We start from the raw sequence: 21189 nt of genomic DNA on the forward strand, positions 1-21189 counted from the left end.
GATAAAGGTGTAGGATGGAGGTTCAATCTAGGATGCCACAGATCAAATAATTGTAAGACAGAGACCTTAAAAATCAAAAAGAAGTAGATGTTCTTTACTGTAAAGACTCACAGGCTACTGTCTTAGTCTGCTTTGACTGCCATAAGAAAATAACACACACCAAGTGGCCTAAACAACAGAAACTTACACCTTAAAGTTCTGGAGGCTGGAAGTCCCATTCAAGGTCCAGCAGGGTCAGTTTCCGGTGAGGCCTTTCATCCTGGCTTGCAGACAGCCACTCTCTCACAGTGGCCTCCCTCTGTGCACACACTCCTGGTGTCTTTTCCTTTTCTTTAAGGACACCAGTCCTGTTGGATTAGGTCCCCACTCGTATGACCTAATTTAACCTTAATTATCTTCCTTGAGGCTCCATCTCCAAATACAGTCGCACTGAGCATTAAAGCTTCAACGTCTAAATTTGGGGGTGAGGAGCATAATTCAGCCTATGCCAGCTACCCTTCTTTTTATCTCACTGGAACCAAAAGATGCCATATTCAGCCTTTATGGTGTAGTCATAGCTCCCTCAAGCCCTAAAACCCAAAAAGAGGAAAGATAATGAGGTTCAAGGAATATAATGAATCTGCCGAATGCCATCATAATCACCAGAGTTGTCATTATCATTTTTATCCCAAGACATGAAGAACCTGTTCATAACATATCTGGTGGTTCACAGACCTCAAAAAATCAATTTACTCAGCAAAGTTTTTTCTTTTGGCTGGGCCCAAGGCATGTGAAATTCTAGGGCCGGGGATGGAACCCTTGCCACAGCAGTGACAATGCTGGATCCTTAACCTGCTGAACCACCAGGGAACTCCAACTTGGCAATGTTTATTGAGCATCATTGATGCACTTGACTAGCTATTTTTGAGGGAGAGGTGAATAAGATGAATAATAACCTCTGCCTGCAAGGTGATCTAGTTTCGTAGGTATATTTAAACACATGCCCACTTACATTTACCAAGAATCCAAAGTGGAAAGTGATATATGTAATGGAAGAAGTAATAGAATATGCTTGAGGAGTTCGGAAGAGAAATATATAGTTAATAATAGTCATCCTTTTTTTTTTTTTTTTTTTTAATGGCCACTCCTGTGGCATATGGAAATCCCAGCCAGGGATTGAATCCTATGCTGCAGCTGTGGTAACACCAGATCCTTTAACCCACTGTGCCAGGCTGGAGCTTGAACCTGCACCTCCACAGTGACCTGAGCTGCTGCAGTCGGATTCTTAACCCACTGCACCACAGTGGGAACTCCAGTCATCATTCTTTATTGAGCATTTACCATGTGATGGAAGTTAGCTTAATCACAATTCTCAGTTTTTACTATCTTACATCATAAGACAGACAAAATTCAACTTGTAATTTACTAAGGACTGTATATATCCATGGGCAAAGCATTGTTTGGGACTCTAATGCAAAGATGATAAGATGTATGTCCCATCCTCTAGAAACTCATAGTATAGGTATGAAAATATACGAAGGAGTACTCAGCAGAACAAACTGTTACATAATAAAATAAAGAAAAATTGTTCTCATCTACTGGCCAGGGGTGGCCCCTGTCAGGAATGGGAAGGAAGGTGAATCTGCTGTTTGTGTTTTGATACGTGGAGAGTCACCACGCTTGGCCAGAGCGTCTCTGAGTGGTAGTCCCTTGCGGAGAAGCCATGGATTTGCCTGGAGTGACATGGGGCTTGGTGGTTGGGGCCTGAAGAGAGTGGAAGGCAAGACAGCATGGCCTTGCCTCTGGCGGGGAAGTTTGCAGTGAGACCAAGGAACAATATGGCCCTGCTCACCCTTAACCTGGGGAGGGGAGGGGAAAGTAGAGGGAAGTTTAATAATGTGGCCAAAATCTGAAGTGTGGAGAGGGCCCCTTACCAGTGCCAGGCCCATTGTCCCCATGGCTCCAGCGAGGAGGGCAAACTCCTGGTCCTTCAACATCACTTGTGGCCACAGGAGGAGGTCCTATTACTGAGCAAAGAAGCAGTGGGAACCCTGACGATCATTCTGCACATCCTGGGCTTAAAAGCAGGAGAGGGAGTGATGATAAAGATGAAAGAGAGTTGGAAACAGTGGGGGAGGGGTGACGAACACGGACAGGAAAGTAGAAATAGGAACAGAGGACGTTCGTTATCTCATTTAATTCCCCAGCAGCCAGGCGGCCTTGATGGAGGAGGAACAGGCCTCAGAGCAGCAGATTCCCCAAGCACAGGCTCATCAGCAGAGCCAGCCTGGGGCCCATTCTTCCCACCGGGAGCCTGGCGCTGCACTCTCCTGGGCTGGGGGTGACTGCAGCAAACCGAACCCCAACCAGGTGCCTTTTCTGCCTGGGCCAGTCCTTCCCCCGCGTGTTTGGCAGCAGGAAGAGGGTAAAAGTTTGGGAAGCGGAGAACATTTATTCTAACAGCATTGTGACATTTCTTTCCTAAGCAGCTGGGATTCCAAAGGTTACTCCTACAGAGTGTAGTGTAGGAACCAGGAGCCCAACAGCGCAGTTTCCACGTGCGGCGGCGCCCAGCACAACCCGAGCCGAGAGTGGGCGGGGAGGAGCAATTGTGACCTGCTGGGTCCCTCCCTCCGCGGGCACTGTGATGCTGCAGGGCAGCTGCTGGCCCAGCATGTCTGTCCCGGGCCCCCCTCCCGCCCGGTGTCACAACAGCGGAGGCGGCTGTATCTGGAGCAGTTGGGGTGCGCAGGCCCAGCCGGGAGCGAGCGGGTTAGGAGAGCGGCCGCGATGGTGAGCCTTACCCGGGCCGGGGCGCGGAGCCGGGGGCTGGGGCGCGGAGCCGGGAACTCGGGCGCGGGGTTGGGGTGCGTGGTGCCCAGCCCAGAGCTGCGTCTACGTGGGAGCTGAAAGCCATCGCCTTCGATCTGCGGAACTCGGAGTCTCGGGGGGAGGGGGGATTAGTTCAGGGTCGAGGGGGCGGAGGACACCCGGTGCCAATGCCCTTTATCATAGAGTGAAAGTAGAGCCTGGGGCGAGTCGCCCCTCAAAGGGATCCAAGGGAGATTTGCGCACGCAAGTGAGGGGAAGGGGGACATGGTGGCCACCGCGCAGAAGAGGTGAGGTTCTGAGGGACCCGAGTTGGGAAGAAAGGGGTTGGTCCAGGGATTCCCAACGGGTGGGCTGGGCCGGGTGGCTGGGGGAGCGGGCGCAGTCAGGTCCCCAAACCCAACCAACCGTGATGGAGACCCGAATGAGTCAGGGGACTTAGGGCGTCATAGCCCCCCCCGCAGGCCCAGGGGACGCGTTCTCCTTTCCCTTCCCGGTTCATCTGGCTCGAGTTTGGGGCACTTAGGGCTCGAGCCCGCTCAGCTTCCCAGCTCCAACGCCCTGGTTTTTCCACCGGCTCTGGCACACACAAGCCTCCCTCCTGGAGGCCAGGGGGCTTCAGACCTCTTGTTTTGTTTCCTACCCTGGCCTAGAAACTCCTCCCCCATCCCCTTGGCCAACACGGATCTTACTGCTGGAGGCAACCACTCCCCACTCTAAAGTTTCACCCTCTGGAAGCCCTTCCTTCACCCCCTGTGTCCCAGGTGGGTAAAATTTGCCTCCAAACCATTTCCCGGAAAGCCTGGAAACCCAGAAATCTCCCGCTCCAGAGTCCTGGTGTCTGGGAAGCAGAGAGAGGGTTGGAAAGGTTGGGTGGGGGAAGGGAGTGGAGTGAGCTTGTCTCACAGGCCAAGGTCAGGCTCTCTGGGCTCTCCTGCTCCAGTGTCAGTGACCAGCAGGGCAAACGAGAACCTCCCTTCCCTGTGCCTCTGCTCATTCTGGAAAGTGCCCAGGGCCCCTGGCTCTGGCCCCAGCTCTGCTGATTCCAGCTCCAGGTCTGTCCCACACCTTCCCTCCCCAGAGCAGGCTCCTGGGGGTACTGGGGGTAGTGGCCAGAGAAACCCATTCCTGCCTTAGAAGGAGCCCAGAATTGGGAGTTCAGAATTTTGGCTCCTGGCTCTGAAGTGTGCCTTCAAGAAAGTCACTTAACCTCTCTGGAGTGGTTTTTTTCCCTACCAAATTGAGAGGGCTTGTACTTCTAATTTCCAAGGTCTATCTAGCTTTATTATTTTAGCCTTTTTACTTTTCTTTTTTCTTCTCTTTTTTTTCAGGGTGCACCTGCAGCATATGGAAGTTCAGGCCAGGGGTCAAGTTGGAGCTGCAGCTGCCCACCTACACCTACGCCACAGCAATGCCAGATCCAAGACAAATCTGCCACCTACACCGCAGCTTGCAGCAATGCCTGATCTTTAACCCACTGAGCGAGGCCAGGGATTGAACCAGCATCCTCATGGATACGTGTCAGGTTCTTAAGCCACTGAGCCACAACGGGAACTCCTATTTTAGCCTTTTTATGACAGAGAATTTCAAACATATACAAAAGAAGGGAAAGTGTTATAATGAACCTTTGAGTATGCCTCATCCAGTTTCAACAATTATTTACTTATGATGAGTCTTGTTAATTTACTCCCCTTTCCCTCTCTGCCTGTTATTTTGAAGCAAATCCCAAGCAGCATACTCAAGATATGATATTTAATATTTATAGAATTGGGAATTCCTGTTGTGGCTCAGCTGGCTAAGGACCCAGCATTGTCTCTGTGAGGATGCGGGTTTGATCCCTGGCCTGGCTCAGTGGGTTAAGGATCCTGCACTGCTATGGGCGTAGGTAACAGATGCGTCTTGGATCTGGTGTTGCCATGCAGCTCTGATTTGAACCCCAGCCTGCGACCTTCCATATGCTGCAGGCGCAGTGCTAAAAAGAAAAAAAAAATTATAATATCTAGTACACAGTTAGTGCTTTGTAATTTTCGAAGTGTTATCTCTTGAATGTTTTAATTCTGACCTGAGAGCCACAGTGACTCTCAGAGGGTAGCCTAAGATGTAATTAACCCTCTCAGCAAACTTCGATGTACATTCAATAGGCAGGTTTCTGAAAATACCTAGTAAATTAAAAAGTAAAGTAGGAGTTCTCTTTGTGGCACAGCAGCCCTAGAAAAGGCAAAAAGACCAAAAAAAAAAAAGTAAAGTAAAGTAAAACCTTACTTTATTTTATTTTTTTGCTTTTTAAGGCCGCAGGTGGGGCATATGGAGGTTCCCACGCTGGGGGTCAAATTGGAGCTGGAGCTGCTGGCCCACGCCACAGCCACAGCAACGTGGGGTCCAAGCCTTGGCTGCGACCCACACCACAGCTCATGGCAACGCTGGATCCTTAACCCACTGAGCCAAGCCAGGGATCAAACCCGCATCCTCATGGATACTAGTCGGATTCGTTTCCACTGTACCACAATGGAAACTCCAGTAAAATCTTAACTTTAAATGAGCTAAAGGCTTTGGATGTTTAACTGAAAAGCTATGACTATTTTGAAAAGAGGATAACTTTATTTGAAAGCTATGACTATTTTGAAAAGAGGATAACTTTATTTTGAAACACAGATTCTATTTGGAACATTTATGTACATAGGTGCTCTTCCTGATGGGAAAACATTTTTATTGATCATTTCACACTCACAGAACCTCTTTTTAAAAACCTCTGACGTGCAGAGTTCCCTGTGGCTCAGCGGGTTAAGGACCTGGAGTTGTCACTGCTGTGGTGATGGTTCAATCCCTGGCCCAGGAACTCTCGCATGTCTCTGGCATGGCCAAAAACAAACAAACAACCCCCCCCAAAAACCCAAAAAACTCTTGATTTGTCCCTGAAAAGTTAGAATGACACATGTGCACACCTGGCCCAAAGAGTCCCATCATTGCGTCAAGGACTTTCTTTCCCCCAGCAGGCTGGACTTCCCTCCTGAGGGCTGGTGAGGCTGCCCCATTGAGGAGGATGGGAACTAGCATTTCTGTAAGTTCTGGTGGAGGCTTTTAGAACTCATCCTGGAACTGGGTCTCTCTGGTAAGCTGTTCTCCTGGGGACCGAGACTGTGTCACCTTTTTAGGTACGAGCTGCCCCAAGCCAAGCTCAGGTCAGTGATTCTGGGCCTCAGAAGAAGTGTCTGGGGCTCAGGGGGAGGCGAATGCCTCTGCTGCACAGCCTCCCTCCCTGCACCCCTCTGGGTGGGGGGTGCAGCTGGAGCTCAGATGGGAATTGGCATCAGAAGGCAACAAAGAGCCTATGTTCCTGTGGAAGTGGGGAGAGTGCCCTGGGGGCGAGCGGAGCTGCAGGCTGCCCTGAGGAGGCGGGCATGGCTTACAGCCTGACTCAGAGCCCCTCAGAGGGGATGCAGGGCACTGCCTGACCCCCCTTCTCATCTCCCCGGAGGAGCCCCCACCCCCAGGCTCCAGTCAGTAGCAGACGTTAATTCTCTCACTGTGTCCTTGCTGAGGGGCTCCTCAATGACCTTGAGTGGAAGATGAGAAGGTAAAATAATTTTTAAGGAGGAAAGAGCTGGTGAGTACAGGGCTAGTGACAGGAGTGGGTGGGAGGATATGACATTCTTGGGGGCGCGGAGTGGACCCACTGCTCCTTTCCCTCTGGCCACCAAGGGACTGGCAGTACTGTCGATGTCTTCCTGTTAGAATTTCTCCCAGATAATGAGCTGAGGAAGCAATCGGGAAACGTGGCACTGTGCGTGTCCCTCTCTATCTCCTGCACTTGACCCCAGCGTCAGAGAAACTCAGGACCTTTTGACCTCGAAGGTCTCTGATGCTGGGGGTCTGCGGCCAGTGCCTGCCATTCCTGTCGCCCTGTTGCTGCCCTAACTGTGGTGCCTGCAGTCCAAGCCCTTGCCTGATATTAATTTAGGTCACCTCTGTTCCTGCTGTTTCTGGCTTGCTCTCTCTTCTCTGAGTGAATCCAAATATGCTCTAATTGAAGGATTTTGAGCAGAGCTAGTGCAATCTTTTGTGAATCACATTGTTCCGACTTTAACAATCCCTCTGGAACACTGGCTCTCCTTTTTACCTGTTGTCTCTGACCTAGATCCCAAAGTGTATCTGATTTGTTATCCTAGCCTGAAAACCAGAGGTAATTTAGTATAAAAATATGCTTCCTGAAAGCAGCTGAGTGGCATTTGACACACAGGTGGTCGAGGTATGTGGCCTGGTCTCAGGTTTTCACTGGCCTACACTGCTGGCCTGTGTCAGTTCCCTTCCTAGATAATATGCCAGTTTTACTGTTTTGTGATACTTCAAAACTATTTTTAAAACTATAAAACTTCCTTCTGCCTTGGATGGCAGATCTGAGTCCTCTGAGAACAAATGGAAGGAAACGATTAATATTAAAATAGAAATAGATAAACAATGAGGTCCTGCTTTATAGCACAGGCAGCTATATCCGGTCTCTTGGGACAGACCATGATGGAAGATAATGTAAGAAAGGCAATGTGGAGTTCCCGTCGTTGCTCAGTGGTTAACGAATCCGACTAGGAACGATGAGGTTGCGGGTTCGATCCCTGCCCTTGCTCAGTGGGTTAAGGATCTGGCATTGCCGTGAGCTGTGGTGTAGGTTGCAGACGCAGCTCGGATCCTGCATTGCTGTGGCTGTGGTGTAGGCCGGTGGCTACAGCTCCGATTGGACCCCTAGCCTGGGAACCTCCATGTGCCATGGCAGCGGCCCTAGAAATGGCAAAAAAAGACAATTAAAAAAAAAAAAAAAGAAAGAAAGGGAATGTGTGTGTGTGTGTGCGTGGGTGCATGCGTGCGTGCGTGCGTGTGTGTGTGTGTGTGTGTGTGTGTGTGTGTGTGTGTGTGTGTATGACTGGGCCACTTTGCTGTACAGCAGAAATTGGCACAACATTTTAAATCAACTCTATTTTAATAAAAATTAAGATAGAAATAATATAAGGTTTACTTAAGGCAAGGCTTCTTGCAGTGGAGTCATGGAAAGACTGTCCAGTTCTGTAGTGTCTTTTGCCTGCTGTTCTGCCCAACACGGGCCCCTCCCCTTGGAGGATGGTTGGGGGCAGCACAGGTGCCCTCATGAGCCTACGCTTCAGACAAACTGAGCAGTTTGTGGAACCTGCCCTAAAGTTTCCTGCCTCTTGTTCACACTGCTCCCAAATCCAGCTAAAGTGTCCCTGGATCCTGTTGGCCTGACGTCTCCAGGTCTGCAAATATTCCTCCTCCAGGAAACCAAGCCAGAGGTTGTTTATTCTCCTTTGAGCTCCCACTGCCTCTCAGGCCCTGGCCATTCCCTGTGTGGTTAGATAGACTGTAAGCCCCTGGCAGTGTTCTCATTCCTGTCACTCCTGCATTTGTTGAACACCTGCTGCATTCAAGCCCCGTACTGGACACTGGGGATCCGGCGAGAAAGCATGGGCTCCTTGCCCTCCTAGAACTCACTCTATCCACCTGGAAAGTCAGAAAAGGACATGTGAGATAGATCAGCGATGGGGAGGTGGGACTGGAAGCCCCTGTAGGGCCCTGTGCAAGAGTGTGGGTTTCCAGATTTTCTGCAGGAGGGGACACGTGATGGGAGACCTGAAGGGTGAGTAGAGGTTGGCCCAGCGCCTCTCAATGTCTTTTTGCATGTGGTAACAACAAATATATGTTGTAGGAATGAGGAGTAGGTCACTTTGTAGTTACTCAGCCCTGGGTCTGCATAGGGGGTGTTGCAGTTTTCTTGAGGAGGGGACTCCTGTATTAACTCTATCCAGGAGTTCCTGTTGTGGCTTAGCAGTAGCAAACTTGACTTGTATCCTTGAGGATGCAGGTTTGATCCCTGGCCCCCCTCAGTGGGTTAAGGATCCAGCACTGCCATGAACTGCAGTGTAGGTTGCAGATGTGGCTCAGATCTGGGGTTGCTGTAGCTGTGGTATCAATCAAGTTGCTGTGGCTGTGGCATAGGCTGGCAGCTGCAGCTCGGATTCGACCCCTAGCCTGGGAACTTCCACATACCGAGGGTGTGGCCCTAAAAAGAAAAAAGAAAAAAGTCTCTCCATCTCCTGTTTCACTGGGTTGCTGGGCTGGGAGGCTCCAGAAACACATGAGGGCCCCCCTCACCTCATAGGGTCCCAGGGACAGAAAGCTGGTCTGAGCCCAGATTCAAAATAGAACTAAGAGAGGAATGGAAAGCACGAGCTTTTCCCGGCAAGAGAGGGACTCTGAAATCCGAGTTTGGAGCAAACACATGACATCCATACTCTCTGTTGGTCAGCTCACCCTGCCCCCTCAGCACCTACCAGCTCCAGGAATTGGAGACCTGCTTCTTGCAGGGAGGGTGGCTCCCACTGTAAGCTGTTCTGTTTCTCTCTGCAATGGAGCCTTCTCGGTTTGGAGTTTTGCCATCCAAGCTTGCCTTGCTCTGCACTAGCAGACTGGCACCAAGGTGGATGTCCACCCTGCCCCCTTCTGCCCCAGGCCTGGGGTTCAGAGTGCCAGAGAGGTGGGGGCTTGGGTGGGTGGAGAAGAGGACTCAGGCCGAGGTCAGAAAACCTGGTTTTTGGTCCAGGCTCTTTCCCTACAGAGCATTGAGTTTTCAGATTTGTCCCTTTACTTCTCTGAGCCTCAGCTTTTTCACCTGTGGAAATCGTATTTCATGGTCTCTGAGGCCAGCCCTGCTCCAGTCTCTTGAAGTTCTGCGCTCACACAATGTCCCTGGTTACAGCAGAGGGGTGCCTTTCTTGGGCGTGGGGGCCCCCAGGCCATCAGCACTGGCTGTGCCCTGTGATCTTCTGTTGGATGCTCAGGCAGTAAGGTGGCATGGTGATGAGGCAGAGTGGCTGGAGGAGCCCAAGGCCTCTCTCCCCACAGGAGCAGATGCAAACAGAGCACAGATCTTAGCACTTAGGGGGCTCGCCTGGCTGTCGCTTCACCTGTGACTTTTTTGTGTAAGTTTAAAATTCTTATTTGCTGTGACAAACTGGGCTCTTGGTGATGGTTAGTTGAATCAGTGGCTAAGTGATAAGGGGCAGGAGAACCCTTCAGATGGGACATTACGGCGAGAGGAGCCCTTACCTGGCTCTGACTCTATTCTCTTTCTTTAACTTTGGTCTTTTTAGTATGAAAGTCTTCAACTTTCAGAAAAGTATGGCAGCATATTGCCACCCATATGTCTAGCATCTAGATCTAATAATTACTATTCTTCTGCCATATTTTACCGGCCGTGTTTGTTGAATTATTTTAAAATACAGATATCATGACATTTTACTCTCAATACTGTAGAACTGACACGAAAAAAATGACATTTTGATCCTTAACTATGCTTTTATATCATGCTTAAAGTTAATCAATTTCTCTATATGTCCCCCAAATATTTTGATTTGTTCAAGCCAGCATTCAGTGGATATCATGTTTCTTAAGTTCCTTTTGATATGGGTCAGTCCCTCTCTCACCTTTATTTTTCATGAATTAAAAGGATTGGGTCAGGAATTCCCCCTGTGGCGCAGTGGTTTGATGATCTGGCATGGTCTCTGTGGAGGCACTGGTTCGATTCCCAGCTTGGTGCAGTAAGTTAAGGGTCCAGCATTGTTGCAGCTGTGGCGTCGGACTCAGCTGTGGCTGGGATTTGATCTCTGGCCCAGGAGTTTCCATATGCTTCAGGGGTGACCAAAAAAAAAAAAAAAAAAAATTGGTCGATTGGTGGGTTGAACATCCCACCTTCTGGATTCACGTCATTGTTTTCTTGCAATGTTCCTTATCACTCAGACCCCTGTGTTTTCCATTAAGTGGGAGCTGCATACAAAGGGCCTAGTACATGACCACTGAGCATTTTTGACAAGAATCCTTCATGGGGGTGGTGTGTGTCATACTGCATCACATCAGGTTTGCTTATTGTCGTGGGGTTACCAACAGTCCCAGTTAGAGGCTGATGACCATTGCAGGACCTTCCCCCTGTGACCTGTAAGGAGCCATTCTTCAGCAGCCGTGATGATATCCAGTTCCCCATCACTCCTTGTCCAAATCAATTATGTAATTAGAAACTATAATGTGCAATATTCCCTAGTATATTGCTCTTCTGCATTGACAAACTGACAGCCTTCTGTTAAAAAAAAAAAAAGAGCCTTCTCTCATCAACGGGGCTGTTTGGATGGGGACAGATGGGTTTCTTTCCTGGGAGTTTTCTTTCTTAATAATGCTAAGGACCTGTGGATTTTTATGTTCACCCTCTTGCAATCAAGTACCATTGTTCCTCTTTTTGATGCTCCGTTTTCACCTTTGGCTAAGGGAGCCTCTTCTTGTTGATTTCTGCGGTCCCCCGGCATCACCTGTGTTCGTGTCTGTGCTCTCAGGCCCCACACAAGGTCTGGGTCATCTTGTGCATTCCTTGCCCCAGACCTAGAAATCTCTGGGGAGCCCTGGTTCCTGTTGGTGGACAATGATGGAGAGGCCACTTCTGGAGGCATCTGTGCACCTGTCAGTTATTTCTGAGTCTATCTGATCCCTCCAGCCACTCTTGTGAATTAGTTTAATAGGGAAAACAGCTCCTCCTAAGGGGTGTGTGTGTGTGTGAGAGAGAGAGTGGCTGATTTTGTGTGGAGGCTGTTATATTGACTAGCTTGAGGTTAAAGGGGTGTGAAAACCTCAGTATCACCATACTTGTGGTTTTCAGGTCTCCAAAGTCCTTCACTCTTCCTCCTGTGACCTTCGATCTTCTGAAAATATCCCTGTATCTTCACAGCAAGGCCCCGCTTGTTACAGGGGTAGGGTGGGGGGGACTGCCTGGAGGATGGTTGAGGGGCTGGGGGGTGAGGCTAAGGGTCAGGGCCACAGGACAATACACAGACCAGCTCCTTTCAGGCTTCTCCAGTGTCCCTTCGGCTCACCCCCAACCCCGGGGAAGCCGTAGCACACGTGAGCATGTGGTCTGGTTGGTAACAGCTGGTTATGTGGTGGTTCCTGGGAGAAAGACCCTACTCTCTTAGGTCTGAACTGAGTCCTAAGATGAAGTCCTTTCATTGTTGGCTGAATGGCAGCCTGTGGTCTTTACCTTTCCGCATGTGCCTCTTCCAGGGGAGAATAAAGCTACAGTAATGAAAATGCATGATGATAACATTAGGAGTAGGGGTGACCACAGCCAAAGTGATGGATACAATTTGTTATGTTCAGATGAAGGGAGGCTGTGTAACTCAGCCCAGGTCACGCAGCATAGCCAGTACCTTGAGAGGCAAGATTGGAACCCTGGGGTGTGGGCCCCTTTGTGAGAAGCCCTTTTCTGGCCACCAGGCTCATGGAAACACAGGCAGTTATATTTCTGGCCAGGCTGCTGTGACACCTGGAGGCCAGGCAGAGATAGGTGTGTGCAGCTGAGTTGGGGCACTGGCCCCTGATGCCTCTGACCCTTTGAGGGGCTGTTCAGGGCAGTTGCCTGTGCCCACACTGAGTCTCCATCATCCCAGGAGCCCCTTACCCCACGGCCAGCCCTGGTCTCTGGAGGCTCTGCTCCTGGCTGGGGTTCCCTGAGCTGGAAAATGCCAGGTTCGGTCACGATAAGAATAGAAACCCACGCACGAGACACGTGCTTCCTTGCTGGGCTCTGCCCCGGGCACAGAGCCCCATGAGGGGCCACCACTTCCCCCATGGGGCATGGACGGTGGCGAGTCCACTGTCCCAGCAAAAGCATAGCACACTCCCATTCACACACTCACATCCATACATACACACACTGACTCTCTTCCACATACTCACTCACACTCTTACACACACACAGCCATGCATGTGTCATCTCTTTCTCTCTCTCTCTCTCTCACACACACACACACACCTCCCTACCCTAAACTGTTTGTACCAGGACCAAGCAGGTAATTGTGGCTTCATACCAGAGTAACATGGAGATAAGGACATTCGAAAGGTCAACTTTATTTAGCACTTGGCCTGACGTAGGCAAGGGAGCGGGTTATGGTGGCTACCAAGGAATTTTCCAGTTGCTTAGGGTTCAGGAAGTGCCTACTCTACCCTGAGCCCGCCCTTGCTGATGTACTGATCCTTTCTTATTCCTGCATTTGGAACTGGAGCACTAAGATCCCATGGTTCAGACTCCAGAGTATATTCCTCCCATGAGCCTCTCTGCCCTGTGGTGTGGAGTGTGTGTGTGTGTGTGTGTGTGTGTGTGTGTGTGTGTGTGTGGTGGCATCCAGGAGAGTCAGGCCAAGGCTGGAATGTGAGCATGCATGGGGTAGGGCTGTGGATTTGGGGGTGGTTTCTGCTGTTCTCTCTGGTTCTTCCTTGACCTGCTTCCTTGGTGCTGGAGTCTCACAGTTTAGAATTGGTCCCCTTATATCTGTGCAGCTGCCCTCTTTTCCTTTCTTTCTTTTTTTGTCTTTTTTTTTTTTTTTTTTTTTTTTTTAATAAAGGGCTGCACCTGAGGCATATGGAGGTTCCCAGGCTAGGGGTGGAATTGGAGCTGCAGCCACTGGCCTACACCACAGCTCACAGCAATGCTGGATCCCTAACCTACTGAGCAAGGTCAGGGATTGAAACTGTCTTCACGGATGCTAGTCAGATTCATTTCCACTGAGCCATGACAGAAACTCCCTCTTTTCCTTTTCTTGATACAAAGGATGAACCCAGGAAAGCTACCTTTCGAGCAAACCACAAAGCTGTGCTGCTTCTTTGGAACTGAGTCTTGATTCAGTCTTGATTCAGATGCCAAGGGTGCCCACACCCCATCTGATGAATGCCCCAGGGAGGGGCAGGTCCTCAGAGCTGGGGACCTGGGGACCTGGGAACCTGGGGGCTTGGGGGCCTGGGCAGAGGCACGGCCGGGCTGGGCTCTGACTCGGTGCTCTGTTTCTGCAGCGGGAATGCATATCCGTCCATGTGGGCCAAGCCGGGGTTCAGATCGGAAATGCCTGCTGGGAGCTCTTCTGCCTGGAGCACGGCATCCAGGCTGACGGTACCTTTGGCGCCCAGGCCAGCAAGCTCCACGACGATGACTCCTTCACCACCTTCTTCAGTGAGACCGGCAATGGGAAGCATGTGCCTCGGGCCGTCATGGTTGATCTGGAGCCCACCGTGGTGGGTGAGTGTGGGCCAAGGTCCTCGCCCAGAAACGGCACCAGGCTGCCTCAGCCTGGCCCCTGGTGACTGAGGAAGCTGATCTCCAAGTGGAAGGGAGTGCTCAACCAGAGGCCCCCACACATGACTCCTGGAGTTCGCCACAGTCTCGAGGTTGGGAAGGAGGAGGCTCAAGTAGGGCTCAGAGATCTCTGCTCCCCCAAAATACTCTGCCAGAAGCTGCTGAGACAGACCAAAATTGCCAAGATGGTTCACTAAATACTAAGGCTCAAAACCACAAATAATTTCAGAAATTATAATAAGCCCCCAATAGTCAGTTTCCCAAAGTACACATTTTGACTCTGTAATAGTCTCAGCCTGTCCGGGGGCCCTGGTGTAACCTGGTAGCATCTCGCACACGGGATGGCACTTTCTCTTCTAGCCAGAGGCTGCTGTGGTTTAGAATGAACTTTGTCTGGATCTTAGGGGGCAGGGAATCTGACTTGTGCTGGGCCGGGGTCTTGCTCTCCCTGCCCCTGCCCCCTACACCCCCTGGGTCAGTTCCCACTCTTCATCAGTATTTCCTCAGCTTCAAAGCTTGCTCACCAGCAAGTGTGGACAAGTTCCACAGAGATGCCTGGGCTCTGCTGGTGGTGCCCGAACAGTGTTTCTAGGGGCCATTGACCCCAGACTCCCCACCCCCTGGATACTTTTTATAAATATAGAAAGTGCTGATGACCAGGCCACTGCACAGATGGGTGATTTCCATGGGGGAGCAGAGGGACCCTGTAGAGGAAAGGGAATGTAGTTGGGGCCTGAGGCATCTTGGTCTGCTCTGTGTCCACTTTGCGCGGACCTCAAAGGTGGGCAGACCCTCCCAACCCCCACCCAACAGCCCTTCTTGGGCTCTGGCTCTTCTGGAACCTGGAACATTGCTTTGCTTCCAAGTTGTTCTAAGATCTAATGCCTGACATATATTGTTGCCACCTCAAGGTTGGAGGTTACGGGTGGGGCAATTCCTGGAGGAGCCAGGAGCCAAGCAGATCATTCCAAATCTTCTCTGAGTCCTTGGAACACTTTGATGCAAGTAAAATTGGGTTAAATTCTGGGGTAAATTTTGTAGCATGAACAGAAAACAAGAGGGAAGCCTTGAGGCTCAAGGAGGAAGAGGCAGTTATGGTGTTTGACCAGCTTTGTAAACCCAAGGCTTTTTAAGCTCCAGCCAGCAGAACAGCTAGCTTCTCATTGCTGCTTGAGTCATGGGCTTCTGGCTCGGTTCGTGTCTGTGTTACTCCGGAATTCTTCGCCTCCTGCAGATGTATTACAGGGTTGTCTGACTTCACCTGATAGAATTTAGTAGGTAGGGGTGTCATGTGTGTTCTAGTGGGGAGGGCAGCATCTCCTCTGGGAACCAGGAGGTAAGATCTTATGGTTCCCCATCTTCGTAGATGAGGTTCGGGCTGGAACCTACCGCCAGCTCTTCCATCCAGAGCAGCTGATCACAGGAAAAGAGGATGCAGCCAACAACTATGCCCGGGGCCACTACACAGTGGGCAAGGAGAGCATCGACTTGGTGCTGGACCGCATTCGCAAGCTGGTATGTGTTTACAAGGGCAGGGGACCCATGTGGACTCACCTCTCTGAACAGGCCGGCCCACACCCCAGGAGAGACTCCTAGGATTTGGGCACTTGTGCTTTTCTCCTGGAAGAGGTTGGGCCCTTCCTCTGCCTTCATTGTGGGCTGCCCACCAAGGCTGATGCCACCTTCCCAGTGACTGATGTTCTGTGGGGGTGCCTTAGGAAGTTCCAGGTGTGAGGAAGGTGAAGCTCTTTGTTTTTTGGAAGCACAAGTTAACAAAGCATTTAACTTGTAAGAGGTTTGTTTGTTTGTTTTAAATTGTCTTTTTAGGGGCACACTCACAGCACGTGGAGGTTCCCAGGCTAGGGGTTGAATTGGAGCTGTTGCCACCAGCCTATGCCATAGCCGCAGCAACACAGGATCCAAGCCACATCTGTGACCTACACCACAGCTCACGGCAACGCCAGATCATTAACCCACTGAGCAAGGCCAGCAATCGAACCCGTGTCCTCATGGATGCTAGTTGGTTCGTTAACCGCTGAGCTATGACGGGAACTCCTAGCCCGTAAGATTGCTGATCCATTCCAGCATTTAACATTACAAATTACAAATGCCAAATACGTTCCTTCATCTAATCCCCTTAGTAATGATATATAGGAGGTCTCGTCCCTGTACTTTGCACACGAGGAAATTGAGGGCCAAGGCGACTCCATAACTTGCCTGGGTCCCTTAGCTGGAAAGTGGCTAAGTCAGGATTTGAATGAACCAGGTAGGTCTGGCTGGAAAGCTCCGAGTTATAGGGTGGGCTACTGGTCTACTGGAGCCCCATGTCCTTATCTGTACAACAAAAGGGTTGGGCTAATCAGAGATTCTTTATTTGGGAGGGAAGGACGCTGAATTTTTGTGTGTGTTTGTCTTTTCTGGTGAGAGGAGGGCTTGTAGCGGTCGTCAGTCTCGAAGCCAAAGCTCAGAACCACTGGGTGGCACAGTCACAGATCACAGCCAAGGGGAAAGTTCTGTGACTCCCGTTTTCCCGTAGAGCTGGTGAGAGCTGGCACCGAGTGCTCACTGTCAGGCCCTTCTCGGCACACGAGGGCATCTCATTCAGGATCACGGTAACATTGTGAGATGAATATCTTTTACTATCCTCACTTTAACCAAGAAGAAGTACCCGTCTGGAGAGTTTGATACCTTGCTTGAATTTTTACAACTGGGAAATGGCAAAGTTGATGTTAAATCTCAGGTTCTCTGACTCCATTTATCCTTCTGAAATTGGTACCCTGTGCCACCTTCCAAGGTGGGCTGGCATGTGTAGATCTGCGGTTCCCAAGGAGGTGGGGCCCTCACAGGGCCAAGTCGTTAACCACCGTGGTTCTGGAACCTTATTCCTGGTCCACCCAGACTTGGGGGCTGGAAGCTTCATGGTCCTGGCGGTGTGTGCATGTTTGCCCCGATGTGTTTCAGCTGTTCCTGGAAGATCGCTGCAACTCCTTTGTGTGTCCTTCCTCCTTCCAGGCTGTTTTGATTTCACCCATTCGAAAATGTTGAGGGTGGAGTGGGGCCAACAGGAGGGTTGCCTGCCATTAACCACACAAGTGTGTCCTCACTGTGTCCTCCTTGTCTCATGTCCTCCTCTCCCAGACAGATGCCTGCTCTGGCCTGCAGGGCTTCCTGATCTTCCACAGTTTTGGGGGGGGCACCGGCTCTGGCTTCACTTCTCTGCTGATGGAACGCCTCTCCCTGGATTATGGCAAGAAGTCCAAGCTAGAGTTTGCCATCTACCCGGCACCCCAGGTCTCCACGGCCGTGGTGGAACCCTACAACTCCATCCTGACCACCCACACCACCCTGGAACATTCAGACTGTGCCTTCATGGTGGACAACGAGGCCATCTACGACATCTGCCGCAGGAACCTGGACATCGAGCGCCCCACCTACACCAACCTCAACCGCCTCATCAGCCAGATCGTGTCCTCCATCACCGCCTCCCTGCGCTTTGATGGGGCCCTCAACGTGGACCTGACCGAGTTCCAGACCAACCTGGTGCCCTACCCCCGCATCCACTTCCCCCTGGTCACCTACGCGCCCATCATCTCTGCTGAGAAGGCCTACCACGAGCAGCTCTCTGTGGCTGAGATCACCAGCTCCTGCTTTGAGCCCAACAGCCAGATGGTGAAGTGTGATCCCCGTCATGGCAAGTACATGGCCTGCTGCATGCTCTACCGGGGGGACGTGGTGCCCAAGGATGTCAACGTCGCCATTGCCGCCATCAAGACCAAGAGGACCATCCAGTTTGTAGACTGGTGTCCCACAGGCTTCAAGGTAAGGGCTGGTGGCTTGGAGGAAACACGACCATAGATCCAGAGGGAGAGACCAAGGATGGGGGGAAAGAGGTGGAAACGCTGGGTCCTGGGTGGAAGCACATTTCCTGGGAGCGTCAGGCCTTAGAGGGTGATGTGGGAGGAGGGGCTTAAGCCAAATGTAACATGGATTTTATTCCTTCGTTCATTCATTCACTTATTTTAGGTAAGGAGAGACTTTACTTGGGAGGGTTGTTGTTGGAACTGCGGGCACTGTTGCAGTAGGGAGAAGGGCCCCACCCTCTTACCCTAAGATCATCGAGCATCTCAAAGAAAAAGAATTTTCCTTATAGGGAGGTGTTAACTAGGTGAGAAAGAACCTGGACCAGAGGGTGAACAGGGTGAGAGGGTGGAGGTAGCTGTAGTGTGAAGCAGACCTGAGAATGGAGTTAACCAGGGTATTTGAATGGCCTCCTCTGATGAAATATGTGTTCTTCTCCATTTATTTTTTGAAAAACTAAATGTTCACCTTGTAATTTTAATCAACTTAGAGTAAGGATAAGAAACTTTATGGAAAAAACAAAATCAAAACAAGAAACTTTACAGCTATTATATGCTGGTGGTTCACTTACATTATGAAACCCTGCCATGTCCACTGTCCAGGGCTCAGCAGGGAAGCCTGCTATAGGTCAGCATCTGCAGTCTGGGAAAGGCCAGACTCTGGGGTCAGCAGGGGCATAGAATAGCCAGGGGGGACCCCGGCCCCCAGGCCCAGTGGTGTTGAGTGTTGGAAGTCACCTCTCCAAGTCGGCCTGGCTGGGCATCTGCACATGTGTCTGCTTGACCGCTTTGTCCTGTGTCCCCACGGCCCCTCATCAGAGTCCACCCCCAGAGCAGCTGCCACCACTCACATTAATTAGTGCCCCAGGTGGGCCTTTAATAATTCAGAGGTTTCCCGAACCCCAGAGGTGGTTGTGCCAGTTGCTGGAGACTCAGAGATGAGTATGTCTCAGTTTTCCCTGTGGGACCTACAGAAACAGGGCACAGAAACAAGCGAGCTGGCCGCTTGGCTGCTGAGCTGCTGAGAGGGGGTGAGATCTCGCCACCACTCTGCTTCCAGCCGCAGACAGAGCCCTTCCCCTAGACTGGGCCTGTTTTGACGTGGCAGTTCTGGTCACTCTTGGAAAAATAGTCAAGGTCTTCCCCCCCATTTTTTTTTTCTTCTTCAAATGGAAACAAACAACCAAAACAAGCTGGTAGGAAAATGAATAGGAGAAAAATAGAAAGAATGAGATGTGAGGGTGGAGAGAAATGAAAAAAAGGAGATGTCCCTGTATTCTTGCCCCTTTATTTTAAGCTGCAGCTCTGGGATTGTGACCAGAAAGATAAGGCAGAGCTAGAACTTTTAGCTGCTTCTCAGAAAAGTGTATGTGATGGGGGTAAGTGTTGTTGAACTTCACCCGCTAGTATCCTCCCCTGGGTATTCACCCCCACTTGACACGGGTCAAGGGCTGCTACTGTTCAAAAGAGCAGAGCTGGCTGATTTCATAAACTACGTGATGAGGTCTTGCCTTCCCCCTTCTGATTTTGGTTCTTTGCCCCTGTTACCACCACTGCCACCAAGATGCCACTTCCGTCTCAGAGGAATGCTAGAGCCCTGTGAAGTCATTAGTGAGTTACCACCTTGGCTGTATAGGCTGCTGCCACTCCCACCGCCATCTCTCAAGAGGACATGAATTTTAAAGCTATGAATTTAAGAGACTGGCAGTTAAGACCTGGTGGCCTGGGAGTTCCCAGGTGGCACAATGGGTTAAGGATCCATCATTGTCACTGCTGTGGTTCTGGTTACAGCTGTGCCATGGGTTCGATCCCTGGCCCCACAACTTCTGCTAGCAAAAAAAAAAAAAAAAAAAAAAATCCTGGTGGCCTGGGCAGGAGCGGCATTTTGGGGCCAGCTCCATAGTTCTCAGTGAGTATTATCACAGTTGTCACCTTAGGTCTCTTCCAGGTCCCTCCAGTTCTTGGGACTGGCCCTGGTTTGGCATGCATGTGAGGAGAAGGGAATTTTCCAGGATAGTAGCCCCACTGTCACATTGGGCTAGATTAGCTTGGAAAAACCCTACCTGCTCCTGGAACTTGGGGAGTTGACTTGTCCAGCAAGAGTTTTAACTGACTTTCTTTTATTGGAAATGAAGCTTTTCTTCCAGGAAGCCCCACTCCCCAGAGATAGAGGGCCTGGAAAACACAAACACCATCTACAGAATCTTTTGCATCTTTTAATTTATTGCTTGAGAATATCTCTGTGCTTTTTTTTTTTCTAGCCATGCCCATGGCATGTGGAAGTTCCAGGGCCAGGGATTGAACCCGAGCCACAGCAGTGACACCACGAGATCCTAACCCCCCGGAACCACAACAGGAACTCCTCTGTGATTTTTTAAATAGCCTTCACGATTGGCAGAGAAACTGCCCTACATTTATGGACAGTATACTGAGAGGAACTTGAGATACTGTTGGAAGGAGTGAACTTTAAAGTGACTTCCTGGGGAGTTCCCATTGTGGTGCAGCGGCGACGAATCTGACTAGGAACCATGAGGTTGTGGGTTCAATTCCTGGCTTCGCTCAGTGGGTTAAGGATCTGGTGTTGCCATGAGCTGTGGTGTAGGTCAAAGATGCAGCTTGGGTCCCGCATTGCTGAGGCTGTGATGTAGGCCCGCGGCTATAGCTCCGATTAGACCCCGAGCCTGGGAACCTCCATATGCTGTGGGTGCGGCCCTAAAAGGACAGCAAAAAATCTTTAAAATTTTAAAAAATGCAGTAACTTCCATCTGCCGTGCACTGCACATTTCCCCTGCTTTGAGCCCTTGCTCACTCCCCTAATTTGCCTGCTCTGGTCTCCCACTAGCATTTACACCAGCTCTAAATGTCCCAGCCCAACCCATTTCTTTTACCCTCTCTTCCACACACTCCCCTCTGCTTGCCTGCTTCCTCACCTCCTGAGCCCCTCTCTGGTCCTGCTGTCCCTCCCCACACCCACACGTCCCCAAGGCGCCCTGTCTGGAGCTGCCCACTGATGGTGCCACATCCTCTTCCTCTGTCCCGCAGGTGGGCATCAACTACCAGCCCCCGACGGTGGTGCCAGGGGGAGACCTGGCCAAGGTGCAGCGGGCCGTGTGCATGCTGAGCAACACCACGGCCATCGCGGAGGCCTGGGCCCGCCTGGACCACAAGTTCGACCTGATGTACGCCAAGCGTGCCTTCGTGCACTGGTATGTCGGCGAGGGGATGGAAGAAGGAGAATTTTCCGAGGCCAGGGAGGACCTGGCTGCCCTGGAGAAGGATTATGAGGAAGTGGGGACTGATTCATTTGAGGAAGAAAACGAAGGGGAGGAATTTTAAATACAGATGTTCCTCGTG

The 21189-nt window shown here is 50.8% G+C and overlaps 1 protein-coding gene across 2 annotated transcripts; it reads left to right on the top strand.

Moving 5' to 3' along the window:
- Positions 1 to 2621: 2621 nt before the first annotated feature.
- Positions 2622 to 21189, top strand: TUBA8 (tubulin alpha 8). 2 transcript variants are annotated; one of them, XM_047787954.1, is made up of 5 exons: positions 2622 to 2772; positions 13699 to 13921; positions 15345 to 15493; positions 17117 to 17797; positions 20878 to 21189. In XM_047787954.1, the coding sequence occupies exons 1-5, from the start codon at positions 2770 to 2772 to the stop codon at positions 21169 to 21171; spliced, it is 1350 nt and encodes a 449-aa protein (XP_047643910.1). In that variant the 5' UTR covers positions 2622 to 2769; the 3' UTR covers positions 21172 to 21189. The 2 variants fall into 2 exon arrangements, with proteins under 2 accessions (XP_047643910.1, XP_047643909.1); XM_047787953.1 differs by lacking the exon at positions 2622 to 2772 and adding an exon at positions 5845 to 5866.

This window comes from Phacochoerus africanus, chromosome 7 (assembly GCF_016906955.1).
Source record: "Phacochoerus africanus isolate WHEZ1 chromosome 7, ROS_Pafr_v1, whole genome shotgun sequence".
Lineage (NCBI taxonomy): Eukaryota > Metazoa > Chordata > Mammalia > Artiodactyla > Suidae > Phacochoerus > Phacochoerus africanus.